This window comes from Pinus tabuliformis, chromosome 9 (assembly GCF_031772625.1).
Source record: "Pinus tabuliformis cultivar Carrire ecotype Pingquan chromosome 9, CPIR1, whole genome shotgun sequence".
Classification (NCBI taxonomy): Eukaryota; Viridiplantae; Streptophyta; class Pinopsida; order Pinales; family Pinaceae; genus Pinus; species Pinus tabuliformis.
Window position 1 is genome coordinate 70,007,951 of NC_142307.1, and position 27,167 is coordinate 70,035,117.

General features: G+C 39.2%; 1 protein-coding gene across 2 annotated transcripts in view; it reads right to left on the minus strand.

Moving 5' to 3' along the window:
• Positions 1-1,308: 1,308 nt before the first annotated feature.
• The window catches only part of LOC149147151 (syntaxin-31-like), a 294,644-nt gene continuing 268,785 nt past the window's right edge, over positions 1,309-27,167 (minus strand). Inside the window, exons 5-7 of one of the 2 annotated variants that reach the window (XM_089445931.1) lie at positions 2,109-2,306; positions 1,772-1,861; positions 1,309-1,539 (exon numbers count right to left, since the gene is read on the minus strand). In XM_089445931.1, coding sequence (XP_089302057.1) covers positions 1,524-1,539; positions 1,772-1,861; positions 2,109-2,306 — 304 coding nt within the window. In that variant the 3' untranslated portion in view covers positions 1,309-1,523. Of the gene's footprint in view, positions 1,862-2,108; positions 2,307-27,167 lie in introns of both variants that reach the window. The other variant, XM_089445930.1, reaches the window with a different exon arrangement.

A 27,167-nucleotide genomic window follows, 5' to 3' on the forward strand; every position in this document is an offset into this window, starting at 1 on the left:
TTCCATTGTGCTACAACACTTACTTTCACATTTCTAAATTCTAAAGTTCCATAGTAGGTCCTCCACACACACAAACCTCCACATCTATGCAGTACCTACAATCTTGTTTCATTATAGTTTCACTGCAAACCAATTATCTGTTGGAAACACTGAGAGGGGGAGGATTTCCACATAATCCTTTGGAGGTTACTTCAATCACAATTCATCTTTACCATCTTCAAAATTTTGCATCTTTAATGTTACCTGGAAGTGCCCACAATCCTCTTTGCCAAGTTCAATTTTTTGAATCCACATTGTCACTTTGCAACATCTATAGATGTTTTTTATGGGTCTTCTAATTTCCACATCCACATTGAAACTTTTTTGATAACAATTCTCCACCAATAATTGGGTCTTAGTATTGTTATGCAAAGTTTCTTCCACGCAACCGTGCTTAGAATTTTTTCATAATTTCTAGCAATGGCTAGTAATCAGATATATTATGGATCGTGTATGGGCAACGAAGTCTACAACTTTCCTAGGGTCTCTTCATCTAGGATTCTTGGGAAAGAGGAGCAAGATGGCCCTTGTGAACAACTTCATGCACCAACTCCTTTCAACCTTTGACCAAAATGTGGTGAAAGGAAAGTAGAATTTCATCTTTATCATATCAAAATCTTCTCGTAAAACTGCCTTATCTTTTGTCTACATCTTCGTTCAAAATTTGATTTGTCATTGTTTTTATTATCTAAGCCATGCTGGGAGAGGTCATTAAATTTGTGACATTATAGAAAAATTAAAATACTTTTCTTTTGATCACCTTAAGTGCCCTTGTTGATTTGTCATTTGATATTGTTGTGGAAGAATGAACAGCAGCAACCATCCAAACAGATATAAATTCCTGAGAATAATAAAAGGATTGTGGTATACTTTAGTAAATATTACAGTGGAAGGAACAGAGATAAGTTCCTGACGATAGTGAAATGATCACGATATACTAATGTCATTAGTTAATGCTTAGATCAATTAATTGCTTAATCAAATAGTGTTCACAAACAGAACTGGTATTTAACTACTTGCTATCATGATTATATATGTTTATCATCGAAGACCATACAAGTATAAATGATGCAAAAATATACTAATGCAATTGGTTAATGCTACAGAGGAATAAAGGTTAGATCAATTCATAGCTTAAAACAGTGTTCACGAACAGAAATGGTATTTACTATTTAACCACTTGCTATCAGGATTATATATGTTTATCATCGAAAACAATACAAGTAAAATATGCAAAAATAAAACTGTCCTAATTTAAAGAAAAGAAAATGCCTTGAAGAGCTCTTTTATTTAGTAGTCTACATTTTTTTGTTGATTCTTGGTGTTCAATTGAGGACACACATCATGAATGATGAAATACATGCCAATGTCAGAACACATGGTCATGGCCAACCTTTAGGTGAACAAGTTATTGTTAATCAAGACGTGGCTCCAATGTTTAACTAGGCCACGCCAAACAAAGACCAATAATTCAGTATTGTTCTTCATACAAGAGAATGGCTGCAATCAACATTAATACGTTATAATTTGGAAGAATAAAGCCTAGCCTAAAGCCATCCCTCTATACCAAAAACTATTTCTACCCTTGGAAGATTACAGAAGGTGATAAACCCAATCAATTTCAAAACTTTTTAAAAAACATTCTATTCTCATTTCTTGACCTTACGCCACAAAAACAATAAATATTAGCATGAAAATTATAAGAACAAAAAGAATCTTGATAATAAGCCACCTATTTGAAGAAATATGACTCAAGTGTTTTAAAAGAGCACCCTGTGCTCCTTCCACGTTAGCCAATGTATCATCCATGTTATCATCTATCCTGCACAACACCATTTAATGGATGCAAACCCTGTTTCAGATACACAACTATGCAAATAATTCCTACACCTATACCAAACCTATACAAAATAATCAATGCTGCAAAACAAGTGTGTTCCTCTCTTCCTTCCACAGATTGTAAGGCTTTCAGCAGGACAAATAATTATAAGGAAAATGTTGAAGGATCAGCTGCAAATTATTGTTCTCCCCCAAAAGAGGCAGATGGCTTGGTCAAAGATGTAAAATACCTGATAGCCAGCTCCCCTTGGTGAGCAACCATTGTGGCTAACTGTGTAAAGATATTGCCAAGTTCTGAGATTGTTGACTCAACATTCTGGAGAGCAGTTGCCCTAGACTGCATATGACTGTCTTGTCGTTGAATCATCTGCTGTTGCATGTATCCTTCCATCTGGATAGATGTAGCACCATCTCCACCAACCCGACGCCTGGGATATATCCAAAATAGATGTTACATTAGTGCATCAAGATAACAAAATAAGTTTCACACATGCACCACACCTATACAAGTTTATATACCCCTATCATGTGACATGAACTGCAGGGAAATATCTAATCACCTGCAAGGTTGCAATGCACCAGTCAAGTTCTCTTGTCATTTCAATAACCATGGACAATAAAGTGCATTCTTTTATTTCACAATTTAGCAACCATAAGTGTCAGCTTCCATGGTTACTCCGAAAGTGTTTATACCATGCTTGGGGATGCTTCATGTGATGTAGGCTGCATGGTGTGTGAATAAACTTTGGCTGTTCTATCATGGATAGAAACATTGGAGTTGGCTTGTTTATTGATTGCTAGACCTCATCTTGATGCCTATAGAGCATTATTCCATGAAGCACTAGAGACCTAGATAGCATGATGACATTCTTCATGATGGCCATACGGTGGTTCATTTCTTGATTGGAAAAATGAATTTGCTTTGGATGAAGAGCATTTGGCATCCCTAAGGAAGGCATTAAGCCCTTTATGGCATGGACACACTTAGTTGCTTGCATCAAGGCTTGTACTTGATTTGAGGACACTTGGAATGAGGAGTGATCATGGAGGTGTGGTGGACCCAGAGGTACACATGGTTTAGGAGGAGCACTAGAGCTTTGGAGGCTTATGGCAATTGAAGCATCAGACACATCTCATGGACCATTCAACCTTAGAGCCTTGCTTGTTAGACATGCATGCCTTGGAGCTTGATATGTCTCATCTAGTGTTGAAGTGCTTCACATGTGGGCCTATCTTTTTGATGTTAAATTGCTTGTATTGGACTAGGTCCAATTAGTATTGTTGGCCTCCCTCGCCTCTCATGTAAATAGAGGGGGGAGAGAGTCTTTTCATTTATTCATTCATTACACACTTGTAATAGAGATGTGAGAAATGCAGTGCACTAATCTCTTTCTTTAGTACTCTTCTTCATTGCACTCTCTTTTTGTCTTGGAGCAGTAAGGTTCTTAGAGGAATTTCAAGGAAAGACTAAGTTAAGGTTTCACCCTAAAGAGGCAAAGAAGACTAGGGTTTGTGATGAACCTTAGAGAGGTAGAGATAGCATCTTATCTTGTAGCCCTTGTTAGAGAAGAAGGATAGGCTTTTGCAGCATTTGGAAACGCTAGTTCTACTCGTTATGCTTGCTATGGAGAAGAAGAGAAGGAGACATTTTGTATGCTCATGGAATGCAAGTGTCAAGATGCCAAAGAAAAGTTGCCAATGATGATGCTAGCATTGGTTAGGAGTGATTCCTAGCTAGGAGGAGTTGGTGGCTCGAGTTTTCATGGTTTCCCTAGCTAGGTTTTGGAAAGTTTGACTTGTAGCAACTTTGTGATAAAGATGTGGTATGTACTTGTTGTTCATCTTGTGTGTGTGTCTATCAAGTTTCTAGCTGTCCAAGTATTCTGTACTCACAGATTTGATTCTCAGCTTATGTTATATTCTTGGTTGAGTAGATTCCAGTGCTTCTGGTTCATGCTGATATGACATAACATATAGCTAAATTGGTAAGTAATTTAACTTCGATTGCGCTTCAGAATTTTATAAATTGTTATTTCATTTGTCAATGATAGGAGCATTCTATTGGTAAAATTTGGTTTTATCTTAGGTGATCAGATTCATTATATGATCTAACGATTTTTCTTGAGAAAATTTATAGAGATCTGCAGGTACACTAGCCCTTGGGCTCCAAGTTCACAAATTGTGGGCAAAGGCCGACCTTGTTTGGGCTCTGGGAAATTTTATATGGTATTCTTACTTCGCTAAAGGGTGTCACCAATATTCTAACTCTCGAAAAATACACTGATCTATTGCAATTATTCAAAATTAATTTTCTCAAAAAATTATATTTTACAAGCATTGTATATTTGTGAATAGTGTGTATATAATTTTATAAAATAAATTTTGTAAAATATTTTCTAACCCTTGTTTGCAGCTATTGGAGTTTTATTTTATTTTGTATATATTGGGGTTTTGGGAAGAATTAATTTCATTTGTGCAGGTGATTTCTCAAGCCAAATTCAAATTTTTGGAAGGGTTTCAAGGGCATCTACCTCTTGGAAGAATTTGTTGGGGTTGGTAGAGGCAAATCTAGGCCTAGGAAGGCAAGATTTGGCCTCCAAATTCCCTCCAAGCTCAACGCTCAAGCATAAGAGGAAGCCGCTAGCCCTTTGTGGCATGTTCTGGGCATTTTTAGGCGGTTTTGGTGATCTGAAGCATAATTTGAATTTTTTTGCAGGGGTCTGAAATTTTTCTGAGGCCTTTAAGGCCTAGTTGTGCCTCCATTTCCCTAGCCGCAAGCTTCCTTAGTCATTTGGGTTAGCTTCTGGCCATTTTTTGCCTCCACACCCTAGCCACGACCCTTCTTTCCCTTGCCGTCAAGCCCAAAGGGCTGCTAAACCCTAGCTGCAGCCTTGGTTGGGCCTCTAGGGCCTTGCCGTGGGCCTTTAGCCTCTGCCGCAAGCCCTTTTGGGATGCCTTGCCCTTGCCGCAGGCCTAACTCGGCCTCTTCTTCCTCTGCTGCTGCCTCATCTCCCTCTGCCGCTGTCCTTAGAGGGCTTAATCCTTAGGCTGCAACCCCTTCTTGGCCTCCTTTTACCCTAGCGTAGGCCTACTAGGCCTTGCTGCCATCTCTCTAGCCCTAATGCTAGCCTTCTTAGGCTTAGTGTGGTCCTTTCCTAGCCATCTGCCTCATTCAGTCATTGCATTGGGTTATCATTGATTTTTGCCTCTAACACTCGGTGTTTTGCAGAGATTTTGGGCTAATATTGGTGGTTGCAGGTGGTCATTCAATTGGAGAAATTTTGGGCAACATAACTAGTCATCTTCAAGACTTAAAGGCTTATTGGTTTGCGCCTCCAAACTCTCATTTCATCTCTGTTTTGGTTGCAGCCTCTAATCATCTTGATAACAGTGATAAAAATCTCATTTAAGTGGGCATAAAATCACCTAATAAGTCACCTAAATTCATTAGCTAGTTATTGCGTAAATTGGGTAATCATTATTGGGCTTGTTTCATGAATTTTGGATGACTGTCATACTGTTTTGAAAACATATTAAGGTCTGATATATAACAGTAGCATAAACATTCATCTCTTGCATTCTCTTGCATGCATAGGCATTCCGCATTCCATGCGTTTCATCTTAAGTGCTCTCATTTAAAGCAAGAGAAAGAGATAAGTAGTTGTGACTGTTTTGACACATTTGGCATAGGATTAGTTACTGCTGTCATAAAGGTTTACTATTGTTCATGTGATATTATTTGAACATAATTTGCATAAAGGCTCCTAATATTGGTTAATGTTCCATTGTTGACAAGTTCATTGGCATTGGTGGTATTGAATTGATTAAGTGGTTATATTGCTTAAGAATACTAACACATTGGTTTCTTGTGAGCTCATAATCCTAAAGGTCATAATTGTGCACTAAGTATCCTCACTCACAGAAGCACATAATCCTAAGATATAAATATCTTGTTGATTGGTAAATATCTAATTCAAGGAGCTATTGGATATTGGCATTCCTTGTTAGCATTGGGGATCTAATCATTTAGCATCTAATTGGCATTGCAGTAGTGTAATAACCATAATAAAACTGAAATGCGGAAACAGTAAAAATTAAAAGCAGGTGCCTACCTGGACTGTTATCTGATCTGGTGTAGTTGATGCTGCTGCCACTGTTCTGCTCCAATTATCGGGAGACCATTCCACCCAGCCAAACCGAGCAGAGCCTAGCTGCTCAATCCAGTAAGCTTCTCACAGGAGCTCATTGTCCCCCGTGCCCAGAATCTCAGAATGCCTAAAGCTCTTCCAATGGTCAATTGTCTTCCTCTGGTATGCCCTCCCTTCTCTCCTGATTTTCTCCTCCTCCTTTTCCTGCGTTCTTCCCCCCCCCCCCCCCCCGTGTCCGGCTCAGATCAATGGTTTTATAATTGCGGGATTGGCGGTGGCCGCCCTCCCGCCTGCGGCCACCGCTCTTCCTCCTCTCGACATGCCTTCGCATGCATTTCAGATTCGCAGATATTATCAATCTGATCCTTTTTTATTATACATGTATTTTGTTATATAGCCAGGTTTGGTTTATGCGTCCCCTTTTATATAAGGTCTTACTTTTATTTTTATTATAAAGTTTAATTCTATTTTTATTATAAAGTTTAATTTATATTTATTATAAAGTTTAATTTATATTTAATTTAATATGAAGTTTATCATATCTGTTTTAATATAAAGTTTAGAACTTTAGTTAAATATTTATAGATGGGTTGTTACATACATTCCCCCTTCAGAAAACTTCGTCCCGAAGTTAGAGTTTTTATCTTATCTGATTACTTATGATAGTAATTAGTACCCCCTTCTTAGATTTTAAAATTTTTATTTTAATATCAAGAGACTATAAAATTTAGAGTTTTAGGTTTATGATTTTAATGGATAAGTCTTACCCTACCCAGGTTCCCAAGCTATTCTAAAATCATCCTATCCTTCCTAATCTCTTCCGCTCCCATCCTATCCGTCCTCTACTGGAGTACGCCATGGCGTCAGTTTTACTGACCTAACCATTCATAAACTCTAAGGTGACAGCGTCGGTTATACCGACCTGATTCCCAGTAGGCATCCGACAGTCATCATCACACGTCTAGGGGAGCGTGATTCACACAGTCCTCCCATGACTCCAGGGTTCGGAGGATAAACGGTGGGCAACACCTCCACCCCTCCCAATAGAACTCAGGGCTAACACCCTATCATAGAATCACTTGGAGCTTTAATTGTTCTGAGGTTCTGTCATCACATGGTCATCCCGATCACTGTTTATTACTTGCAATCATACACTTATCCATGCATTCGTAAAATGTGCATCAGCATATTCAAAATAACTCATGTATTAGATATCATTTTTGGGATTCAACTGCGTTAAGTAAGTCATTCAAAGTATGACCATTTCCATGAGAGGTAGTCGTAAAGTGACTAATTTCTCATGATTTTTGAATAGTTCACTTAGCACTCATTGCATCGGGTGATGCTCACAGGGGTGAAGAAGTGGGATTGAAACTAGTGAAATGTGGAGAACGAATCACATAGCATCAATCATCACTTCCGGGGCTTGCACCCGGTAACCAGGACTTCCCAGGAGGTCACCCATCCCAGAACTCCTCTGGCTCAAGCGCGCTTAACTGTGGAGTTTTTCCCACAATCAAGCCCACTTAGCTTGCTACCCCATTTGCAAAACCTTAGCAAGTATTGTGCCTCATGAACCATTCAGGTAGAGATCCCTTGACTCTTTTTGAATTTAAGTATGGGGGATTTTCGCAGTGCATTAAATTCAAAAAGAGTCAAGGGATCTCTACCTGAATGGTTCATGAGGCACAATACTTGCTAAGGTTTTGCAAATGGGGTAGCAAGCTAAGTGGGCTTGATTGTGGGAAAAACTCCACAGTTAAGCGCGCTTGAGCCAGAGGAGTTCTGGGATGGGTGACCTCCTGGGAAGTCCTGGTTACCGGGTGCAAGCCCCGGAAGTGATGATTGATGCTATGTGATTCGTTCTCCACATTTCACTAGTTTCAATCCCACTTCTTCACCCCTGTGAGCATCACCCGATGCAATGAGTGCTAAGTGAACTATTCAAAAATCATGAGAAATTAGTCACTTTACGACTACCTCTCATGGAAATGGTCATACTTTGAATGACTTACTTAACGCAGTTGAATCCCAAAAATGATATCTAATATAATGCACTGCGAAAATCCCCCATACTTAAATTCAAAAAGAGTCAAGGGATCTCTACCTGAATGGTTCATGAGGCACAATACTTGCTAAGGTTTTGCAAATGGGGTAGCAAGCTAAGTGGGCTTGATTGTGGGAAAAACTCCACAGTTAAGCGCGCTTGAGCCAGAGGAGTTCTGGGATGGGTGACCTCCTGGGAAGTCCTGGTTACCGGGTGCAAGCCCCGGAAGTGATGATTGATGCTATGTGATTCGTTCTCCACATTTCACTAGTTTCAATCCCACTTCTTCACCCCTGTGAGCATCACCCGATGCAATGAGTGCTAAGTGAACTATTCAAAAATCATGAGAAATTAGTCACTTTACGACTACCTCTCATGGAAATGGTCATACTTTGAATGACTTACTTAACGCAGTTGAATCCCAAAAATGATATCTAATATAATGCACTGCGAAAATCCCCCATACTTAAACTCATGTATTATTCACCTAGGAGACTATAGTACAACATATTTTGCGATATTCCATGCATGTCTTTTGACTTTTATCTAGAATGTATTCACTTCCTGATTTCTATCCCATTGATCATATTGACATGTATAAATAAATCAGATTTACAATACCTTAATTTCTATCAGAAGTAAAATCATTCAACTGTCTTAACTTTACTTTGACAACTATAATTTAGTAAAACGAACCACATATATCGTTTTGGTATCCACGTACCAGCAGAAGTTAAACATATATTGTGTCACAAAATTTCACGTTTATCTATAATCATTCAAAATGTTTCTGAGTCTCTGATTGCAGCGAAGTAAATATATACTAAACATAGTTTAAAGTTCTTCAAAATTGACATAGATTAGGGTATCTTTGACATATGTCCTCTGTATTTTCCCAAGTTGCTGATCCAGGACTATACTTGTCCCATTGGACCTTAACTTGGTCCACTAGGCGGTTCCTCAACTGTCGAACCCTACGTTCCAGTATACGTAACGGTTCGACCGTTACGACTCCCTCGTCCGATACCTGCAATTCCTTCCATTGAAGGTTATGAGATAGATCAGCTATATAATGCCTTAATACAGAAACATGAAATACATTATGAATTCTATGCAGGTGAGGTGGCAGGGCAAGACGATAGGCAACAGGTCCAACTCTTTCCACGACTTTAAATGGTCCAATAAATCGGGGTGACAACTTTGTCCCTTTTTCGAATCGAATAGTACTTTTATTCGGTTTGATGCGGATGAAAACCTGATCCCCTACTTCATACCTCCTATCAGTTCTGTGAGCATCAGCATAACTCTTTTGCCTATCCTGTGCTTCCTTTAATCGTTGTCTAATTTGTCTTACTTGTGCTTCCATTTCATGGATTAATTCTGGTCCTATCATCACTCGATCTTCTAACCTGTCCCAACTTAATGGTGTTCTGCAAGGTCTGCCATATAAAGCTTCAAATGAAGGCATCCCAATCGAACTGTGGTAACTGTTGTTGTATGCGAATTCGACTAAGGGTAAATACTTTTCCCAGTGTGATTGCTGATCCATAACATACATTCGCAACATGTCTTCAAGTACTTGATTTACTCTTTCAGTTTGCCCATCAGTCTCAGGATGGTAAGCAGTGCTTAAATTTAGCTGAGTACCTAAGGCTATCTGCATGCAAGTCCAAAATCTGGAAGTGAATCGCGAATCTCTATCGAATATAATCTTCTTAGGTACTCCATGAAATCTGATAACTTCATTTATGAATACTCGAGCTACATCAGCAACATCGTAAGTATCTCTTACGGGAATGAAATGGGCGCTTTTTGTTAATTTATCCACCACTACCAAAATGGCATTGTGTCTTTGAGAAGTAAGAGGTAGTCCAGTGATAAAATCCATAGAAATGGTCTCCCATTTAGACATAGGAATGTCGTGGGGTTGTAAGAGGCCTGCTGGGTGACAATGATCTGCCTTTACTTGCTGACATTCCAAACATTTTGCAACAAATTGAGTGATATCACGCTTCATGCCTGACCAAAAGAAGAGTTTCTTGGTATCCGCATACATTTTCCCTACTCCAGGATGAGCACAATATACTGCTCTGTGGGCTTCCCCAAGGATGGTATCTCGAAGATCTTTATCATCAGGAATATACATCCTTCCATGGAATCGTAAGATTCCATCGTTTTCTAATTCATATCCCTCAAATTTAGATTCTTTTGCCCTAATACCTTCAAGACTTGCTCTTACCTTTAAATATCAGCTGTCTTTTATAAGATGATCCAGTACTTGTTGTCTTAAGTCTACTTTAATGGGTATGAGAGAAAATATCCGAGGTCTTCTGCTTAAAGCATCTGCTACTACATTTTCTTTTCCCTTAATGTATGATATTTCGAAGTCATATTCACTTAGGAATTCACTCCATCGCCTTTGCCTGGCATTTAAGTCTCTTTGGGTGAACAAATATTGTAGACTTTGATGGTCGCTTTTAAGTGTAAAACTTCGTCCCACTAGATAGTGTCTCCAAATCTTTAAAGCTAGCACTACAGCGGCTAATTCTAAATCGTGAGTAGCATAGAGTTCTTCATGAGGTTTTAACTTTCTGGAAGCATATGCTATCACTCCTCTATCTTGCATCAACACTGCACCCAGCCCTTGTTTGGATGCATCAGTACATACCGTAAAATCTTTGTCCATATCAGGGACTCTTAGGATTGGTGCACTGGTGAGTAGTCTTTTGAGTTCAGAGAATGCTTTATTACATTCCTCGGTCCATTCATACTTAACACCTTTACGCTGAAGGGTTGTAATTGGCTTTGCAATTTTGGAGAATCCCTCCACAAATCTTCGGTAATAACCGGCTAAACCCATAAAGCTTCGTATCTCATGTGCATTTTTCGGTATTGGCCAATCCATGATCACTTTTACCTTCTCAGGATCTACTGAAATCCCTTCACCTGATATGATGTGACCCAAATAATGAATCCTTTCCTGAAAGAATGAACACTTGGATAGTTTTCCATACAACTGACGTTCTCTAAGGCAGGACAATACTATCCGCAAATGATCTTCATGCTCTTTCTCATTCTTGGAATAGATGAGAATATCATCTAAAAAGACTTGCACAAATTGATCAAGATATTCACGGAAAACACTGTTCATAAGATTCATGAATACGGCTGGCGCATTTGTTAATCCAAATGGTACCACAGTAAATTCATAATGTCCAAAACGTGTCCGGAATGCAGTCTTAGAAATATCATTTTCAGAAATCCTTAGCTGATGATATCGTGATCGAAGATCAATTTTTGAAAAGACAGTAGCTCCTTTCATTTGATCGAAAAGATCATCGATTCGAGGCATAGGGTATTGATTCTTTACTGTAGCTCGATTCAAGTCTCGATAATCTATGCATAATCTTAAAGATCCATCTTTCTTCTTCACAAAAATTACAGGAGCGCCCCAAGGTGATGTACTGGGCCGAATATGCCCTATATTCAGTAGTTCCTTTAATTGAATTTGCAATTCCTGAAGTTCTGGAGCTGTCATTCTATAAGGCGTTTTAGAGATCGGTTGGGTACCTGGTTTTAATTCAATAGTGAGATCCAGCTCTCTTACCGGGGGTAATCCAGGTAGTTCTTTTGGAAATACATCCGGGAATTCGGCTAACACCGGATATTGTCCTAAGGATGGTCCTTTTCCTTCGCTTACTTCTTGAATTACATAAGCCTGACAACCTTTCCTTAAACAACGCTTCATCTGCATTGCTGAAATGTAGCGTAAAGATACTTCCCTCTTGATTCCTTGAATTTGGATTACTTCTCCTTCATCATTCATGCCTAGAATTCTTTTCCCATAACAGTCTATCCAAGCTTGGTGAGCTTCCAGCCAATCCATACCTATGATAAGATCATACGTTCCTAAGGCTGTGACATAAACTTTCAGTTTAGTCGTACAGACCCCTAGATCGATTTTACATTGATCCACACTCAAGCCCACGGTTTGGAGTTCTCCTGAGGCCATTTCCACTTGATGGAAATCATTTTGTCTACGCGCTGCCAACCCACATTTGTTTAATGCATATGACGAAATGAAACTATCTGTGGCACCAGTATCAAATAAGATTTTGAGTTTTATACCATTGATAATACCTGAAGATTCCACTACAGTGGATTGATGTGCTGCTTGGTCGTTGCTGACTACTGCATGAATTCTATGATTACCTCGATTGTTTGATATCGGTTCCTTTCCAGTCCTATGCAATATATTCGACGAAGCTTCTGGGCAATCACGTTGAAAATGCGGTCCCCCACATCCCCAACAATTAAGCTGCGTTGATCCTCTTGAATCAGGATGTGAATTTCTAGAGAACGAGCTTCGTCCTCTCATGTTGATTCCTCTCGAATTTCTTCCTCTACTGGCAGTCCCTCGAGATGTCCATGGACTGGTGTTTGATGATTCTGCGGCTATAGTGTTTACTGCCATGGGAGCTCTTGTCCCTACATTTCTTGGGGTAAACCTGTTACCGTAAGGTGGCCTCGAGCTACCTCCTCTGAAGAAGTTTCGGGGAGTCTTTCCTGGAAATCCTGATTGGAAAGGCCCTGTTGGCCCCATATCTTTTTTGATTCCAAGGTGCTCTTCTGCATAACGACCACATTCGACTGCCTCGGCTACTGATGATGGTTTCCACATGCTTACTAAGGCTCTGATGCGAGGATTTAACCCAAATATGAAGAGTTCAGCTTGACGTTCATCAGAATCTAAGTAGTAAATGTATTTTACAAGCTCCATAAACTTTATCTCATACTATTCCACAATTTTATTTCCCTGAATTAATGTATGAAAGGCTCTGGCTTGCTGTTGTTGAAAGTATGGAGGTAAATACTTTGCGCGGAACCTTTCCTCAAATAGTTCCCAAGGGACATTATCCGATGTAAGGTGCAGCTGCTTCTCCAGATTTCCCCACCAAATCAAGGCACTTTCCTTTAATTGAAACACGACAATTTTTGTTTTTGCCGAAGAAGAATATTCTCTTAACCTAAAGCATCTATTCATTCCTTCTAACCATGCTTCAACGCGTTCACCTGCTTGACCTCCTGAGAATTCTGGGAGTCTAATTTTCTGAAGCTCCCTAGAAATGTCTTCTTTAGATCTTCTGGGCTCAAAATTATTTGGTTCCGCTGAACTGGTGGCTACATGCTGAAATTCCTCTTTGGTTTTAGCCTTAGTTGATTCTTTTAATGTCTCCAATAAGGCTTCCAAAGAGTTCATTATCATAGTCAACTCTGGCGCTGGGGCGATTGATGCTGATGATGGTCTTGGTGGTGACGATGGTGATGGGGATGATGATGGCGACGGTGGCGGCATTAATGGTGGTGATGCTGCCCGATCACGTCGTCGTCGCTCATACGTCCTTACCATTGTAATGGTTCCTGGACACATAATAAAATTCTATAAAAATTTGAGGTAGACAACCGTATTTAACACATAATTTTCTTTTGCAACTTCACATTCATAAACGGGTATAGTTTTGCTATTTTTATCCGCTAGGCGGATCTTACTGGTACCGAGGTCAAGGAGGGTGGTCTCGCAACCTCCTTGTCCTAATGCAGGGTATTCTATCCTAATATGAATAATGCAGAAGTGTATGGCTATTAGTTCCTAAGGTAAAACATCTAAAGTTTATTTACCAAATAACATCCACAATTGAAAAATGTTAAATGTCTTGTTACAATGTACATCGGTAACATACCCGTCATACCTCAATCTAGCTATTACATTTAAAGAAGGTCATACATATTTATATTTTTGAATATATTACTTAGATATGGATTAAATCTATAATAAAATGAAGGGTCGTTCTGGTTCCATATCAGTTCGACCTTTAGCCTAAAAATTTACCATAGACATGTCATGATTAAAATCTAGAAGAGATACAGATGCTTTGAAAAGTAGTTTTTATAAATTGCACATAACACTTTAATGGTTGATGCAAATTGCCTGCAATTGGATTCATAGAAAACTTTGTGCTATCATAAGTTCAGATTTCACAATATTTGGCAGAAAACTTACATAGATATCATCTGAGAAAGTTTAGTGTGTAGACTGGGCCCCTAAGGAGGATAAGTAAACATAAGTCAACTTAAATCTGGCATAAAATTCGACTGGTATCCAAATAAGGTGATTAAAGATTTTTAGAAGAGAGCATAAACAAGAAAGATCTATGAGAAATTTGGACCACTTCAAATACTCTTTTCATGGATGAATTATCAACAGGGCTGGACAGTTCTACTACCTATCAGATAGTAAAAACCCTGCATCAGATTATCCATCTCATGGATGCCATAATTCTCATGTCTCTGATGCAGAATTTGAAATATCTTCAATTGTCATCACAACTGGGTATACCAACAAACCTTCTACAAGATGATAGATAGGGCAACGATACAGTTTTGTCTTTTCAGGCAGTAATCCATGAGCTCACACAAATACTATAGTAGTACAGTTAGGATGCCAAGACTATAATTTAAAATATGCTGACCACTGTCCATCATTTTGCCATCGTTGTTAATATACTCAGGGTTATTTAATAATATAAATTTGTCCTTTCTGTACTCATGGACAAATGAAGGATTGCATATCAATTACTGATAGGTTGCTGCAGTTATTAGTTACCACCATTAGGCTATATTAACAATGCTGCAGGAGAGATATACAGAGTTACCTAAACTTTTAGTCTTGATGTGAAACTCAGAATCTGATTTGAATTACAATTTTGAATTTGTAATATAATTGATGCAGGCTTATTGAAGACAGAGACATTCTTTCATTCTTTAAGACACGACAGAGGTTTATGATGGCCCTTCAGTCATATGGATAAATTTACAACTATAAGACGACTCGGCTCCATCTCAACTTATTTGGTTCCAACAGAACTCGAGATTTTGGGCAGAACTGTACCCAACTGATTCTGAGTGAAGGTATATGATTCAAAAATGCTCAAAGACATACATTGCCATAAGGCCTCTGTTCCTTACTATGCAATGATTATGTCAGTACATGGCTAAAGAAACTTGATGTTACACATGCTGAGATGACAATTAGTACAATCAAAACTGTGAGCAATCATGCTATATTGCTGTTATAATAATGCCGAGACATGTGAATACTGATTTCATACATGGCATAGTGATGTGATCAATATAAGAGAGCTGAATGTCAATGCTAAACCAAGGTCCTGCATTTGTGCAAGTGTGATATAGTCATAAGGATACTATAGTGCGAGTCATAGTCTTGTAGAGTGTGTGAGGTCCAATGTCTACACTTACAGTGCACTGATCTATGGACTTTGCAGGGAAGGCAGACTGGAAGAGGCTGAAATGTTCATTGGTGAAATGAAGGAGAAAGGTTTACAACCCAACCAAGTAACATACACATCATTGATGGATGGCAATGTCAAATCAGGCAGGGTGGATCATGCTTTTGATCTATTTAAGTAAGATGATAAATGAAGGATGCCAACCTAATTATCGAACTTATTGAGTGCTTATGAATGGTATAGTTCAAGAAAACAAGATACAGAAGGAACACTTGATTACTGATGAGGATGCAGTAGGTAGTTCAGATCCTGATAACTTAGATGGAATTCTTGACCTGGATGGAATGCCACTTGAAATAAGCAGTGGTCTCGCATTTAAGCTTCTTGACAAAATGATGGAGAAGCATTGACAGCCTACTGTAGATACTTATAGTGCCTTAATTGCAGGATTATGCAAGGCAGGCAGACTCCTTGAGGCAGACCAGCTGATAAAAATATGTTAGCGAGAGAGCTCTGTCCCAATGAAGCAATTTATGCAGCTCTTATTAATGGGTGCTTTAAACAGGGAAATTATATCTATTCTCTGGAGTTTTTTGGATAGAATGGTTGATAAGTGGTTATGAACCACAACCGTATATGTAAATTTAACTTGTTTTTAGATCAAATATATACCGTGAATGTCCAAAATAGAATGACCATCTGCAAGAGTAAAGGCTCCAATGTGAATTTAATTAAATTATGGAACGTTTCGTAGAATCAAGAGGAGACCACTGTCCGAGGATTAGCGGTCATGCTTCTTGATAGTAAAAGCATTTGAATTATGTAAGAACCCAGAAATTAATTTCTGAGGCTTCAACATTCGAAGGCTCCAACATCTAACTTCCTTTATCATCGAACAGGTCAACTCTCAAAGACTTCAACATAGCTCAGAAATTAGTGAGACAGTGGGTCGATATTGCATACAGAAGTGTGTCTCTACCCTGGAATGGATGTCTACCCATCGGAAATGACTTAGAGACCCTCTCGGTCTTCCCCAGATCAGCTGCTACAAGCAAAAAAAAATGATTTTGGCTGTTGTTTAAGATGAATATTAACGACGAACAGTTTAGATGAATATCGACCTAAAGTGTGTGTCTGGGTGGTGTAGTTGGTTATCACGATAGTCTCACACACTAAAGATCCCCAGTTCGAACCCAAGCTCAGGTGCCATAGAAAAATACTGTCACCATGACCTGAGTGCCTTTATAATTTGTATTAGCGTAAGAGAGGACGCGTGAGTTCTACTTTTCCCTCAATAGGGTAACTCTGTCCCTTTGCTTAAAGGATTGAGCTGGGCTTCAAGCTCCTTCGAAAAATGACATCACTGTTCCTGAGATTTTCTTACGGATTAATCTTACTGGATTAAATTTACATCGGAGATTAAAAATAAATTAAATAGAAAACTTCATGTCTGAGCCCAGTTTCGAACTGGGGAAACAGCATGTCTGAGCCCGGATTCGGACAGGAATCTTGAATATTCTGTACAGCATGTCTGAGCTCATTAGAAGGCATCCAAAAATTATTGCAAATCCGAGCAACCGTGAATAGGTCTGAGCTACCATAATCCCTAAACTTCGAAGTATCAAAGGCATACGAATTTCCTGAAGGTGCAGTAGACATGTTTTGGGACAAATTATGAGGTTAAAGAAATCCATTTCATTCTCCATATACCAAAGAACAATGAATTGTGGGCCTGTAAGGTCGAAAAGGGTTTGAACAACCCTCTGATACCATCTGTAATAACCATAATAAAACTGAAATGCGGAAACAGTAAAAATTAAAAGCAGGTGCCTACCTGGACTGCTATCTGATCTGGTGTAGTTGATGATGCTGCCACTGTTCTACTCCAATTATCGGGAGACCAATTCCATCTAGCCAGACTGAGCAGAGCCGGGCTGCTCAATCCAGTAAGCTTCTCACAGGAGCTCACTGTCCCCCGTGCCCAGAACCTCAGAATGCATAAAGCTCTTCCAATGGTCAATTGTCTTCCTCTGGTTTGCCCTCCCTTCTCTCCTTATTTTCTCCTCCTCCTTTCCCTGCGTTCTTTCCCCCCGTGTCCGGCTCAGATCAGCGGTTTTATAATTGCGGGCTTGGCGGTGGCCGCCCTCCCGCCTGCGGCCACCGCTCTTCCTCCTCCCGACACGCCTTCGCATGCATTTCAGACCCGCAGATATTATCAATCTGATCCTTTTTTATTATACATGTATTTTGTTATATAGCTAGGTTTGGTTTATGCGTCCCCTTTTATATAAGGTCTTACTTTTATTTTTATTATAAAGTTTAATTCTATTTTTATTATAAAGTTTAATTTATATTTATTATAAAGTTTAATTTATATTTAATTTAATATGAAGTTTATCATATCTGTTTTAATATAAAGTTTAGAACTTTAGTTAAATATTTATAGATGGGTTGTTACAAGTAGCTTATTGTGATCGTCTAAATTGTTAATATCTCGAGCAATTGTCATTGGCATCCTTGTCATTATTGTATTGTCTCTAAAAGAACCTTGGTTAAATTGCTCTAAGTAATATTGTGGATAAGTGCTCTAATCTTTTCTATAGTCATTAGGTATATTGTTCATGGTTAGATTGAATATCTATTGTGAATGATAATTCTATATTGGTAAATCATTGTGAAGAGCATTAATTTTATTTCTTGTACTTGAGCAATTATCTCTTGGTTACATTAATACATCTTTTGAAGCACTATTGAAATTGAGCACTTTATCTTGTGTTTGAGATTGTCTTTCATTCATTTTTGAGTACTCTTTGTCATAAGATAAACCATAACTAAGTACTTAAGATCATAAATAGTCTTAACTCAAGATCACTCAATCAATTTGCATTTGCATCCTAGGTCTAGCATGCATTAATTAACTTACCTCCAAGCATAAGCTTGGTTGAGAGAGAGACAGGAACACCCTTCATTTCTTAGCTTGCAAAGGACAGATCCTCTCTAATTGTTAAAACAGTGACCTTGCAGTTGTCAGAGCCACAACCTCTGTAGCATTGGAGGCACCGGGTATGTTAGATTTCAAAGGGAGGTATCGTTAACCAAGCCTTTGCTTGCTTTGCCTTGACTTCTCTCTACAACCTACTTTAGAGAATAGCCTCAAAACAACTAAGGATTAAGGGACAAATTCAACTAGCATATAATTAAAATAAACCAAGATTTCTTGCATCACACCTAGATTGTAGGACTTGCACTTCATATAGGATAGCAAAGCATCTAAGCAACGATTGTTCATCCGGTCATTTGGTATTTAATCGATATAAAGCAAGTAGTTGACTCCATAAGGCACTGGTCTCATATAATAATCTAATCTAATCTCTTAACTTGCTAAAATCAACCAAGTGGCTAGGCCATTCAATCGTGTCTCCCAGACTTGTTGGTTGCCAACTGGTCTTTCATTTTCATATTCCATAGGGACTACCCCCCATAGCCTGTTGTTGGGAGACAGCTAGAATGGAGAGGGCAGAGATCAAAGTGACAACCCGTGCCCTAAGTCATTGTCGCAGCGTGCCTGGACAATCTGAGCGACAACAGGTTCCACACTCCCCACCACCCCAAGCTTGTATGTGGCATGTGGAGAATCCAAGGATTTGGAGTGAGCAGATTGTAGGTATCTTTCGACCATTCCAATGGGGGGAGAGCTCTTTCTATCTATCCAACTCCCTTTAGTGTAAAGCATCCAGGAGCAAATCTATGTATTCTCAACCAATCAGCTTCCCATCTTTTAGTTACATCCAGAACAGGAGCAATATTTCATTTCACTTGTTGCAACACTTGGGGCAAAAGCCCACCACCTGTCATGGCTACTCACTTTTGATCTAAATCAAAATCGAAGAGGGAAAAGACATAAATTCTTAGAATTCCCTTCTTGAGTATGCAAAAATATCTCTCATATGTTATGCAATCTTTGAGATCAGAATGGCTGGAGTCATGGAAAGAATCCTGGGATTGTTATGATTTATAACGTCTGCCCTTCCAACTAATCAAATTCAAGTATTTTGCTTTTGGAGCAAAAACAATATAGGCAGATTTAGATTTCCATGATCTTATCCACATCCATACGATCCACATGTGAAACCAGAGCCATTGATCACGGGAGTCAGGATATGATTGTGTATACAGTTGGTGCTTCTCTTCTTTACCTCAGATAGGGATCCAGGTATTGTTCTGTGTGCTCCACATCCACCAGAGCATGAAGATATTTTTTATCATGCAAATTCACGTGTTGAATGGGTAGGTGGACATATGCCATGATTAAGATTGCCCACGCACAGACAGGTCCATTGATGTTCAGATCCATAAATGAAATATGCAGCACTTGTAAGGAGAAAATCATTAGAAAAATTCAGTTGACCGTGCATCCCATGCACAGCTGGAAAGGATTTGAGGCATATGCAAATAGTCTAGCACTAAATTGAAGGTTTAAATGCTCACACACACTTTGTAGATATCCCATGCGAAAAAATTCACCCTCCAGTCAAATGCAGTTATATTATCGTGACTGCCAAATGCCACATATACAATGTTAAGTTTGGGATAATTATTTATAGTAATGCAGAGTGTAATATAAATTGATTGCGATATTGATTAGTATAATCTTTTATGTTCCAAAAGAACAAGAAAAATTTGCTTTAGATAGGCTATATAAAGTTCATTTTTTAAAATCTTGTATCACAAAACTTTATGCACTGGTAAAAGAAAATTTTGGGAAAGAATGATAAAATATCAAGCCAAAGTTTGCCTTATGCAATCCATCCTGTCACACCTCATATTCTATGAGGTTTCACATTGTGATTTTTATCACACTGATAGAGTTTGCAGCCGGTGCCTATTACCCACCCAAAGTGTGTAACCCATAGGAGAATTTTTATCTCATTTGACAGCCAGCCAAGCACTAGACCTATGATGGTCTTCACATACCTTCATGTCAAAATTCTCCACCTATTGCTCTAGTCAGTGCTCTCTCCCATCTAGCATTCTTCTTGAAGGAAGGTGGGTCATCTATCAATAGGTACTTTAACCATTTTAGCAATCATGTGCTTTCATTTAATGTTAAGGGCATATTAATATGAATCACAGGGAAAACTAGATGATTGACTGCTCATGGTTGTATCCTTGTTCCTGTTGAAGAAAGTATAACTAGGTTTGGTCTTCATGACATTGTAATTATGATTCTTAAGAAAATGAATTTATCATTATGCCTTGCTGCATGGGTTTCATGAGCAAGAGGTTTATTTTATAGATGGCTCCCATTGAGAGCCTTAGGATTTATTATTAAAGAGTCAAAGTCATGAAGAGCTCTTCTTGAGCATTTATGTAATGTATATGAGTCAACCTAGAGTCTAGATCAGCCCTCCAAGACAAGCACAATCCTCTTGAAGAAGGCAGCAAGCTAAACGATGAAGAGAACAGTCAAGTCGGCCAGCAAAACGATATAAAGAATAGTCATGTCGGCTCAAATGAAGTGACACAACAGTTCACACTCATGTCGGCTTATTTATGGAGGCATAACCACTATAAATACCCCGCTGAACTTCGCAAAAGTACAGACAGAATTTCAGATTCCTCTGTAACTTCGGAGGTACAGTAAGGTACAGTCTCGGTGATGATTACAGTGTCTTGGTGCAGGAAATTACAGTGGTCTGTATCTCTGTGTCTCGGCCTCCTCATGATCACAGTCCCGAAATACTGAACGCAGTCATGACAAAAACACAGTCACTGTCTCGGTGATCTCTTGGTAATATTCTCTCGGTCTAATTGTGATGAAGAAGGATCACGATGATCCCACAGTAGTGCACACAGTCTCGGCACACTTGTTCTGAAGATACACTCTCAGTATAATGATAAGGATAAGGATCTCGGTGAGCCTACAGGAATACTCTCTGTCTCAACACAGTCATGAAGAAGGCATAACTACAAGATCACTGTCTCAGCGCAGCTCCCATATATACATATCTCAATATAGATCTCGTTATTATGACAGTGATCTCAGAAAAGGCACAGTAGTGATCTCAGTAAAGAAGTGCAGATGAAGGTACAACAATGATGCAACTGTAATGACCTCTGTGATGCATAAAGTTGACCTCTGTATAACAACAGTAATGAAGATGATCTCAGAAGTGACAAAGAAGAGGATTGGTGCCTTGGTCTTGGAGTGGCTTGATAGGTCAAGGGTCATGGTCTTGGTATTCGTCAATTGGAATCTCTATAAGAAGAATTTTGTGTGGGTTTTCCTCTCAAAGAGTGAGAGGTTTTGGCCCTGGCAGAAAGCCAACATCATGTGTTCTTGTCTCTTTGTTTTTGGTAGCTATTTGATGAACTAAGAAGACACACTCTAATAATAATAACAAGTGAATATTGTGCTAAGAAATAACATTAAATACATCACAAATAGTTATTGATGAAGAAGAATCTCATTATCCACATTGCCCTAGATTCTTCAACAGTTCCCACACTTCACATGGGAGGTTAGCCTTTGACCCTAGTCTAGTGGGATCTCCTCTAAGGCCTTATGGTTTAGGAGGGGCACTAATTGATATAACATGTCCATGGTAATCCATACTTACCACTTTCCATCTTTCCTTGTTATTCATGTCCATTCTTTGGGTTGATTGTCATTGGTCATTGGGATTCGCACCCTATATCCACATCCTTGAGTCAGGGCCCGAAAACTTGTCCCCAAAGGTTGATGTAGTTGAAAGAATGATAAAAGCATATAAAGCCAAAAGAAAGAGAAAATGTAAAGTGCAAAGGATGGTTGAGACTTGTTACCACTCAAACTAGCAGGGGGCCTAAAAGGGACTCCTAAAGGGACAACTGCTAGATCAAGGGAAACAATGGAGACTTAGCCCACTATCACCTCAGCTAAGACTCCCTACTCTTTACAGACTTTCACCGATGGGAGAACACCCGGTATATGGAAAGTCACTTGTGAAGGATGAATCAAAAAATGCATAAGATCCAATGCATCTCCTCGACTTCTAGTACAACAAATCATCAAAGAAATCGAGTAAAAGAGCTTACAAACCATGGACGACAAGTGGAGACTTCATAATGGCATGCCCTTCCATAATGGACTTTGCCATGTGTTAATGTCTCCAATCTCCAAATTGTTGAAAAATGTGTAACTAGGTTCGGTTTTCATAAGCGTGAAATGTATTCTTGTAAATATAAAATGAAAAGAAATTATTATTATTATTATTGGAGCATGGGTTTCATGCTCAAGTTCTTTTATTTTATAGGTCAAGCACCCATTGAGTGCTTCTAGGGTTTGTCCTAGGTATAAGAGTCATTGTCATATATTGAAGACCCTATGGGCACATTGTAAATTGTAAAGAAAAAATTATTGTCTTTAAAGCGTCAAAATACCTCCAAGATCAAGTCGGCCTAAAGAGCTGTCAAGTCGGCCTACATGAAGAGCCATGTCCACCTTTGAAGAAGCCTATATATAAAGGAACTCGTCCTCCATTAAGATCACTCACTCACTCACTCATCTCTTGATATGCGAAGAAGTCGAAGAAGGAAGTGTGAAGAAGAGGAAGTCGAAGTGTTTTTGGGCCTTATCTATCTCTCTTGGGAAGATCGAAGTTAGGGTTTCTGTATTGGGAGCTTTTGTGGTTCGATCTTGAAAGCAAAGGAGAAGGGAAGGCAAACGAAGGTTTATTAGGGCATCTTATTAGCCCTAAGACTCAATACAAGGCAAGCGAAGTCAAGAGGAAGGCTATTAGAGGGAGATCGGAGTCTCCAAGGGAAGCAACAACAGTTGTTGGGGAGAAGAATTTCGGATCTACTGGGAGGTCGAAGATATTGCAACAGGAGGTCATGGTAGACTTGATCTTGGAGGGTGTGTGTTTGAGTCTCTAGGTCATGGTGTTCGTCAATTGAAAAATCTAAGCAAAGAAGAGATTTAAGGGTTTTCCTCAAGAGGAGGGGTTTGGCCTTGGCTTGCAGCCTATATACTATGTCACTATTCTTACTGTTTTGGTAGTTGTTTGATGTATTGCACATTGGAATAATAACGAACAAATCTAATAAGTAAAAGATAACACAAACAATTATCAAGTTAAGAGAGTGAACATATTCATTGCCCTATTGAATTCTCAACATGGTATTAGAGCTTTGGTGTTGATTTTTGGTAGCATCGGATGTGCTCTAGCCATGAAAATCAGTGGAGAGGCTAAAGCACATGAGATCTCCAAGACCCAAAATCGTTTGGAGAAATTCCACCTGGATGAAGAGATATTAAAATAATTAATATTTTTAATGGGGTTCTTAAGTCTAAACTTAGGAAAATTAAAATATTAATGTGTATTAATATAATATGGGTGAGAATGTTCTAAATAACGAGGATCAAGCCAGATCTAATCTTCGCTGTTGATTAAGGACTTAATCTTGGCCTTTGAATCGTCAACAGGAAAAGTATAAGAGGAGGCTTGAGGGTCAGTTGGAGATACATCGAGAGAGATCAAGAATTCGATTTTCTGGGGCAAGGTTTGCTGAGGAAATCCAATGAGTGATCAGTTGTAGCGAGGGGAATTTTAGCAAGGGATTTCGATCCAAGGCTGAAGGATACATATAAGAGAGGCAACAGAGTGCCAGAAGAGGCAGTGCAGAGCCTAGGAGGGTTGACGCAGAGGCTAAGGAGGCCAGCGCAGAGGACGCAAAGGGCCAAAGAAGCTGATGCAGAGGCCGTAGAGGCTAACGCAGTGAGCTTCAGAGGCTGTGCAGAGGTGATTCTGTGGAACAGACTATGAGCTAATTAGCTGACGCAGAGGACGCAGTGAGCTTCAGAGGTTGCGCAGAGGTGATTCTGTGGGACAGACTATAATTTGATTGGCTAACGCAGAGCCAGAGAGGGTGACACAGTTCCAGAGGAGTTTGTGGAGCAACTTTCGCTGTCCAGCACAAGGAACAACTGGAGTCACTGTGGGATTGTTCATCCGGTCGCTGATCAGCCAAAATATCTGTCTTCGGATAGAGGTATTGCTTCCAAGGACATTATCTGAAGGGTGAGCCATTTCTGGTACCCTAGTTGTATTCAAGAAATCTGCTTAATAATAAAACCCTGTATATGTTGCACCCGTTGTCCCGAATTGGGTTTTTTCGAGGACGATTGCCCAAAAATAACGATGTCCCTTGTGTTGTCTTAGTTTATTTTTGATGTGCTAGATTCAGAAATTTTCACATTTGGTTCTCTAAGGGCATCATGAAGATCTCCTCTACAATGAAGAAGGTCATCAAAAAAATTGCAAGCCAACTCAAGAAAGGTATCAAGGAAACATGGAGTTTCTTATTCTCTTCAAAGAAGGAATCAATCAATGAAAGGGATGAAGGTCTCTTCTCGATTCTTTCTGATACATTCCAAGAAGAAGACATCTGGATAATTGATAGTGGTGCATCAAGGCACATGATTGGCCACTCCAACCGATTGAAGACCTTATCAAAAGGAAAATATGCTTACTTTGTGGAACTTGGAGACAACAAGAGCTATCCTGTGAAGGGCATTGGATAAACTTCCATAAAACTCGAAGATGGAAGCAACATCCACCTCAACAACATTCTAATTGTTCCAGGTTTGCACAAAAATTTACTTTCTATTTCAAGTTTAGAAGACAAAGGAGAGTAGCCTTCATTGATGGAAAAGTAGCTGTTTGGGGCAGTGTTGTTAAAATCGCGATTTTATCCCCAACCCGACCAAATCGCGATTTTTATCCATAAAAATCGCCACTTTTTTTTATACCGATTTTTATCGAAAAAATCGCGATTTTTTGAAAAAATCGCGATTTTTAACCAAAAAATCGTGAATGGCGCGGGCAGCGGGCTTTTTATATGCAAAATCGATTTTTTTTTTAATTCATTGTGCTGTCCGCGCGGAGGAGGAGGAGAAGAGGTGAGGGAGAGGAGCTGAAGGGTTTCCGTCGGATTTGGGAGCGAATCCAAGCGTTTTTAGGAGGAATCCAAGCCAAGATCACCAATTTGTCCATAAAAAAGGTATGTAGATTAATTTTTTTTTGTTTTGCTTCTATAAAAACTTTGTTTTTCATTGTTTTTAAAGAATTTTTTGAAAATTTTCATTGATTTGGGATGGGTAATTTGTTATGACTATGAGAACCAATTTTTTATTTTTATTTTCTCATTTTTTTTAAACATTGTTTATTTTTTTTGAATTTTCATTGTTTTTTGGCATTTGCCATTGGCATTTGGTTGGGTAACTTGGGTTTGGAAATTGGGATTTTGGAAATAATTAACTTGTAATTTTGTAAATGCTAAATTGTAATTTGTATTATGTAATCCTAAATTCCTATTTCCTAATCCTTATTTTTCCATAGGTTTGCAAATTCAAAATTCAAAAACAAACATGCCAAGGAAATTGGATCCTTTCTGGGAATATGGTGAACCTAAAACTCCGAATGATAGACAAAACTTGTATTGCAAGTTGTGTGGAAAGGAGATATTCGGGGGGGTGTACAGGTTGAAGTTCCACCTTGCACAAATCCCTGGACGTGATGTGGTGCCCTGTCAAAATACAAATGCTGAAATTATCCGAAAAGCCATGAGAGCATTGGGAGAATTAGAGCACACTAAAGAGGCCAAAGAAGAACTCAAAAGGCAACTAAAAAGGTCAGCTGAAGGAAGTGGGCCAAGTGGCACTGGTTCTACTGCAGCGTCAGTCAATCCGGTAGCTGCATCATCATTTTTTGTTCCTCGAACCACACCTGGTGCACAACCAACTATCGGTTCAATGCTAAAAAGAAATGAAAAACAACAAGCTGACAAGTTGATGACAAAATTTCTCCTCTGGAGTGATATTCCTTTCAGCATTGTAAGGAATAATCCATTTTTCCAACCTACTGTTGATGCTATTGCCAGTGTTGGCTCGGGGTACAAAATCCCTTCTCTTCATGATTTCAGAGGCCGGCTTCTTCAAGATGAAAAGCATGACTGCACCCAAAGATTGGAGGATTTTAGGGAATCATGGGCACAAACAGGATGCACTGTTATGTCAAATGGTTGGACTGACCAAAAGGGGAGAACCCTTATAAACTTCTTGGTTAGTTGTCCCAAGGGGACTATGTTTATCAAATCTATTGATGCAACTCATCAAATCAAAGATGCAAAAACTTTATGTGATTTGCTGGATGTGTTTATTTTGGAGGTGGGTGCAAAAAATGTTGTCCAAGTCATAACGGACAATGCTGCAAATTATGTTGCTGCTGGTAGAATGCTTATGGACAGGCATCCTACTTTATTTTGGACACCTTGTGCTGCCCATTGTATTGATTTGATGTTAGAGGACATAGGGAAAATTCCCTTTGTCAAAGAGACTGTTGACTCATCAAAAAGCATCACAAAATTTATTTACAATCACACATCTGTGCTTAGCTTGATGAGAAAATGCACCAACAACAAAGAGTTGGTGCGCCCCGCCATTACACGGTTTGCGACGAGTTTCATATCTCTTCAATCCCTCTTGAAATCTATGTGGGATTTGAAGAGAATGTTTCTTTCAGAGGAGTGGCGTTCTTCGCCAATGAGCCGCAAACCAGAAGGAGAGGCCGTGTGCAGACTTGTTTCATACCAAGAAGACTTCTGGGCGGGAGTGCAGGAGGTGTGCGCTGTCACTGAACCTTTGGTAAAGGTTCTTCGGTTGGTAGATGGTGAGAAGCCCGCGATGGGCTATTTGTATGAAGCCATGGACAGGGCCAAAGAAGCCATTCAGTCCTACTATGATGA